This window comes from Amphiura filiformis, chromosome 14, assembly GCF_039555335.1.
Source record: "Amphiura filiformis chromosome 14, Afil_fr2py, whole genome shotgun sequence".
Taxonomy (NCBI): domain Eukaryota; kingdom Metazoa; phylum Echinodermata; class Ophiuroidea; order Amphilepidida; family Amphiuridae; genus Amphiura; species Amphiura filiformis.
In genome coordinates, this window is record NC_092641.1 from 15,426,984 (window position 1) to 15,433,981 (window position 6,998).

At 37.6% G+C, this 6,998-nt stretch overlaps 1 protein-coding gene across 1 annotated transcript; it reads left to right on the forward strand.

Annotated features, from left to right (window-relative positions):
• The first annotated feature begins 4,596 nt into the window (after positions 1–4,596).
• Positions 4,597–6,628, forward strand: LOC140168947 (carbonic anhydrase 2-like). The gene has a single exon (XM_072192257.1). It carries the CDS (start codon positions 4,749–4,751, stop codon positions 6,057–6,059), a length of 1,311 nt encoding a protein of 436 aa, XP_072048358.1. The 5' UTR covers positions 4,597–4,748; the 3' UTR covers positions 6,060–6,628.
• Positions 6,629–6,998: the final 370 nt, after the last annotated feature.

Consider the following 6,998-nt stretch of genomic DNA (forward strand, 5'->3'; position numbering starts at 1 on the left):
GACCATGGTCAACCATGTTTTTGACCATGGTCAACCATGTTTTTGACCATGGTCAACCATGTTTTTGACCATGGTCAACCATGTTTTGACCATGGTCAACCATGTTTTTGACCATGGTCAACCATGTTTTGACCATGGTCAACCATGTTTTTGACCATGGTCAACCATGTTTTGACCATGGTCAACCATGTTTTTGACCATGGTCAACCATGTTTTGACCATGGTCAACCATGTTTTGACCATGGTCAACCATGTTTTTGACCATGGTCAACCATGTTTTGACCATGGTCAACCATGGTCAACCATGTTTTTGAAAAATGGCACCACGGCCAGAGACCATGGTCAACCATGGTCTATCTAAAGTGACCATGGTCAACCATGGTAAAAAATTATGGGGTAAATATTTAACAGAATAAACTGCATAATCATATTATTTAGATTTATTCCGGCAAAAATCTTATTTTAACTTATCAAATTACTAGTTTTTATATTCTATGGTGTCAAATATTTATTCACAACGTTGTAAATACGCATTAAATACGATTAATAACAACAGAGGGTGCTTTTTCTCATTCACTACCCAGAGTCAACCATGGTCAGGTGAGGTGATGACCATGGCTGACAATGCTCAGCCATGCTAAAGCATGGTCGACCATGGTATACTTAAAAGTGACCATGGTCAACCATGGTCAGGTGAGGTGATGACCATGGCTGACCATGCTCAGCCATGCTAAAGCATGGTTGACCATGGTATACTTGAAGTAACCATGGTCAACCATGGTCAGGTGAGGTGATGACCATGGAGGCCATGCTCACACATGCTAAAGCATGGTTGACCATGGTATACTTGAAGTGACCATGGTCAGGTGAGGTGATGACCATGGCTGACCATGCTCACCCATGCTAAAGCATGATTGACCATGGTATACTTGAAGTGACCATGGTCAACCATGGTCAAGTGAGGTGATGAACATGGCTGACCATGCTCACCCATGATAAAGCATGGTTGACCATGGTATACTTAAAAGTGACCATGGTCAACCATGGTCAAGTGAGGTGAAGACCATGGCTGACCATGCTCGGCCATGCTAAAGCATGGTCGACCATGGTATACCATGGTGACCATGGCAACCATGGTTGACCATGGTCAAGCCACCATGGCTGATCATCGCTGACCATAGTTAACCATGGTCAACCATGTTTTGACCATGGTTGACCATGGTTGACCATGCTAGCACGGTTGACATTTCGCCTAGGTAGTACAGAAAGTTGAAATAAAAAGCAATGCATATTGGAAGTGTATGATTATGTTCTCTGCTCTGGTATAATGCATTAATGCTCTGCCTGCTAGTCATATTAAGCTTCAACATAAAAAGACTAAGTTTTGGGAAATTTTCTCAAAATATCAAGAGCTACATATCCTAAGAATCACTGGGATTCACTGAACCAATACTATGCTTGTTTGTACTCATTTTAATGTATTTTTTATGCTGATCGTCTGCAGTCGACCCCGCAGTCGACACCCATGTGGAGAGAGTTAAGCTTGAAGTACTTCACTTAAAACAATTACGGGTCTCATCACAGGTGACTCCACCCCATTAGACAGGACAAATTGATACAGCGCACAACATGAAACATTTGTCAGTGGTTATCGGCTGAACAAAAGTGAAAATTTCCTTTCAGTTTTCTTATCCTAATAATCACTAATTATAAGGTTTTGATCTGAACTTGACACCTATCTTATCAAATCATTGTTGTATATGGCTCAATGATATAATATTACCTGTTTCCATTAATTCTAAGTAGGCTTGAATTTGGATGTTTAATGCTCTTCATGCTAGCCATATGCTTCAACACAAAAAGTAAGTTTTAATAGATTTTCTCAAAATATCAAGAGCTATCTCCAGAACCACTGAACTAGGCTTGTTTGTACTCATTTTAATGCATTTGTCATACTGATTCCAAATATGGTCATCCAAATGTACAATTCTGAAATTTTTGAATTCTTTTAAAGAAAATTTGAAACTTGTTGTCTGCAGTTGACATCCTCGTGGAGAGAGTTAAGTGAACATTTGCTCAAGTGTGAAAATTTGTATCAGAACAGCCAGGTATCTATAAGAAAAAGACAAATTAGGGCTTCAAAATTTGGTTTAGCGAGTAATGGCAATTCTCTACCATAATGTAATCACAATTTGTCAAAGTCAAATTTGTAACAGATTTAGTATATCATTCCTAATAACTAGACATAGCAGTAGGATCTTAAAACATGCTCATCTATCAGGACACAGTTCTTCAATAGCTTTAAACCCAATATATTTGTACACTCATACAATGGCCTTTGAATATATTGGGTATAGAAACTCATACTCCACAACCGTATGAGGTCAACCTTTTGGATGTAACTGTTTATTGAGGGTTATTGAACTATGGCGTTGGAAGGAGACTATTTGGGCTCACAGTGAGAATGGGCTATTCCAGTTGAAATCCATACACCCCCTATGGAAGACATGACCTTAATCTCCCACACAGAGTGTATGAATTTCAAATGGAGTCACCCATTCAGGTGTGCTCCATTTTAAATTCATACTCTCAAAGGACATGTCTTTCATAGGGGTGTATGGATTTCAACTGGAATAGGCCCAATGGCATTCCATGAAGAATTGCGTAAACTTGCAATCATGATAAGTATATTGTTATCATTTTGGTATCATTACTGTTTGACATTTGTCAAAATACTGTGGCATTAATTTGTATTAATTTAAAGAAATCTCCAGAACAGGCAACTTGACCAATTATAAGATAATCACGATGAGTAGATGTGGTTTTCTGCCTTGTAAGTGGGATCTACTTGGAAAGGTTTTTTTAAAACACTTTAACAAAGTTTTTTTCTGCCTTAATTGTAACTGGGATCTACTTGGAAAGGTTTTTTAAAACACTTTAACAAAGTTTTTTTTCTGCCTTAAGGGCTGGGGTATGAACGTTTGGACAGTATTTATTTTGGGACATTAGAGCACATCAGACATATCGAATTGCATTCTGAATACGAAGAATGTCATTCTGATATCAAATAATTTTGATTTTTGAAATTAGCAATTTGATACACATTTTATGGCAAATCATTAAAAATTGATATTTTTGATATTTAACAGTACTTGAAGTAAACTTTATAAATCTGATGATTTATACTTAAAGTGTATGTAGGTGGGATGAAAAAGCCGACGATCAATTGAAAATTTTGACCTTTCGTATTGAAGATATGGATCTTTTTTAAAACAAAAAAAAAAAAAAATTAGGTCTTTTTGGGAAAAAATCCATATCTTCAATATGAAAGGTCAAAATTTTCAATTGACCGTCGGCTTTTCCTCCTTTGCTACATACACTTTAAGAATATATCATTAGATTTATATAATTTACTTTTGAGGACTGTTATATATCAAAAATGTGAAAAATATCAAATTTTTATAATTTGTCATAAAATTTGTATTATATTGTGATTTTTAAAAAATGAAAATTATTTGATATCAGAAAGACATGCTTCGTATTCAAAATGCAATTCGATAGTTCTGAGGTGCTCTCATGTCCCACTAAAAATACTGTCGAAACGCAATAAACGCTCATTTTAGATCCCTTAATTGTAACTGGGATCTACCACTTGAAAACATATTCTAGGACTAATCCAATATCAATATCATGAATATAAGGACCTACCCCTACTGAGAAGATAAAAATAATTTTTCTAACTGACTATGACCGGGGGCACTCAACTTAAATTTTGGTAGGGGTGTGCGGCGCTCCATGAACTTTGGGAACTAAGAACTGATTTTCGGGCAAAATAGGGGCTTGAAGAACTGAAATTAGGGCCAAATTATAGGCTGTTGAGCTAAAAATTTCTAAATTATTTCCAAATTTGAGCTTAAAGAGCTACAATTGTCAGAGTTTGAGGCTCAAAGAACTGGAGCAGATCCAAATGTGAGGCTTAAGGAACTGCCGGAGAGCCAGAAAAAGGGACCCTTGAGCGCCGCACATACCCGTACCACCTTAACATGTGAGTGCCCCCGGGACTATGACCCTGTTCACATCAGAAAATTTCTTCATTAATCTTGATTAACTATAAGCATGCATACACATTACGCTATCTACAACCCTGACTAAATTATAATACATGTATATACACCTATTTCTGTACTATTTTTGTAACTTTTTCATGTATGTTGGATGATGAGTGCCACTGTAACGAAAGTGTTATTCCAATAAAATTTGATTTGATTTGACACCCATGCTTCATATGGATCTCGGGATGGATCTACTACAAGTGATCAGGAAATTTCAAATAAACTAATCAATACTAAAGTTCCGTATTGATCAAATTGATCAAAAATTCTCAAAATAAACGACGAAGGCAGCCAATCTATTGGTTCTTATTTGATACAGATCAGCAGGGGCCTTTCAAAATCAGAATAATGAAGTACTAGGCCAAGGCAATAAAAATGTATTGAACTTGGGTGTGGTGGGAATAATAGGGACATCATTATGGGTCAGCGTTTGCCTATTGTTAAGGGAAGATGTGGGTAGGGTACTTTAGAGACTAAGGTTGAGGCATGATGATTAAATCATCTCTAGTCTTCACAAGAGTCAGAGGTGACTTCATCTGTGTCGAGCTTCATCTGCTCCATGATAATACCAAAGTTTTCATATTGTTTGTGGAATCTTAGCAGCCCGCATATCATTAACAACTTTTTTGCCATCTCATGAACTTATCTCTTCAATACTTGCATGCATTACTAGCAACAGCAATCATCATGAATATAGCTATCTTTATATTCTCTATCTTCATAATCTTAGGTGATATTCCTGGGCCAACCTACGCAGTAGATAAATGGAGTTACGATGGTGATGCGGGTCCCAAGTACTGGAAGCATTTTGCACCAAAATGTCATGGTTTGAGACAATCTCCAATTGATATTGACACTGAGAGGACTGTATATGGAAGTTTTCCGCCATTTGAAATGATTGGTTATGATATGGCAAACCTTACTTCGCATCCTCTAAGTATTTTAAACAACGGACACACTGTTCAGGTCAATCTGAATGGCGATTATATAATCGGAGGGGGCGGGTTACCGAGTACATACAAAGCAGTACAGTTTCATCTTCACTGGGGGAGCAACATGAGTCGAGGTTCTGAGCACACTATAAATGGCATGCATTATGCGGCAGAGATGCATATTGTCCACTATGACTTTATGAACTATCCACTCATTCCACTTGCTAACGAACAAAAAAATGGTCTGGCTGTTCTAGGGTTTTTCATCCGAGCAGGACGCTTTAATCCTGCCTGGCAGCCTATCATAAGACAACTACGCAGCCTTCGGGAGAGTCACGACACACATATATTCGATACACCTTTTTCCTTAACATCGCTTCTACCTGATGATTTGACGCAATTTTATCGTTACAGTGGTTCTCTGACAACTCCCGGTTGCTATGAGAGTGTCGTATGGACTGTGTTTGAGGTACCGATTGAACTATCTCGTCACCAGATTGGACAGTTCCGCCGCTTAACGGACCTGTCTGGCCTTGATGACCATGATGAGACTCATCATACTCACATTGGACCACTGTCAACTAAGAAACTCACCAATAGATTGGTCAATAACTACAGGCCTACTCAACATCTCTGGTTCCGCAAAGTATACCAAAGTTGGCCACACGCTGATAACACTCCGCAGGCTACGCCAATGCCAACGGATCAAGACGAATATCACAATACACCAGAAAGTCAGGGACATGAATCTGAGACTCATCACTCGCCTCAAGATAACTCACCACAAGATAACTCACCACAAGATAACTCACCACAAGATAACTCACCACAAGATAACTCACATGTTGTTGATGAGCAGAGTGCTGTGACTGAAGCTACTCCTGATGGAGCTCATGATGAGGAGACTCACAACCAGGAAGGTGGAATCCTCACAGGAATTTTTCAAGAAATTAGCTCAAAAGTAAGGGAAAAAGCAGCAGGGTTTGAAGCGGGGTCTACTTTTCTGAAAAAGTAGAGTCCAGTTAGGGTGGATTTTGTGAACTGGAAACTACCAATTCAACAAAGAGTTACTTATCACCAGAAGTTTTGTTGAAATTAATTTTACACATATTTATATATTCACAAATCTGGACTCTCCTCAACATTCAGAAAATTTAAATACCTCTTGAAATTTATTAGTAGTTTTAGACTTAATACATTTCATTTTTTAACTTGTAAATTGAGTGACTACATTAACTTGTAAACACTTCAAAGAAAACAAGTCCCCGCTTACAATCAGGGGTAGCATGAGCACAAAAAATCAAAGGGTCCAATTTAATTTTTCTGGACCCTTTGGTACCTGCAAAATCAATATTTAAGGGTCCAATGAGAGTCCATTTGTCCGAAATTCTAAACTTGGAACTGGTTAAATATTCCAGTGAAATTATTAGTGTTGTTGGCCTATGGTGATTCGGAAGATTTACTGATCTTTTTATTTTTTTATTTTTAATCAACAATTCTTATACTGATTTAGCCTCTGTGCATTGTAAAATTAAGGAGTCCATGCAGTTTTTATCGGACCCTTTGGTTACTTTCAACTTGTGATTTAAGGAGTCCAAAATGGCCAAAATCAAAAATAAGGAGTCCCTGGACACGCAAACTCCTTATATGCGACCCCTGCTTGATGTATAATTTTGAGCACAATTAATCAATACAATTGAAATATGAACATAATGAAAACTATATGTGACCATCCAGCACAACTGAGCCCTGAAGTCGCCAATCATAATTTTTGAGATATTCAACCAAAATATTCTGCTTGAAATTAGCTTTAAAATGATGTATACCATGTCTATAGTACTTGACATTTTTAAAAGTAGTGAAAAAGTAGTCAATAAATCCTTTGTTTCCCATGGAGCATATCTCAATAGTGGCACTGGCAACATCCGGGCTCAGTTGTGCTGGATGGTCACAT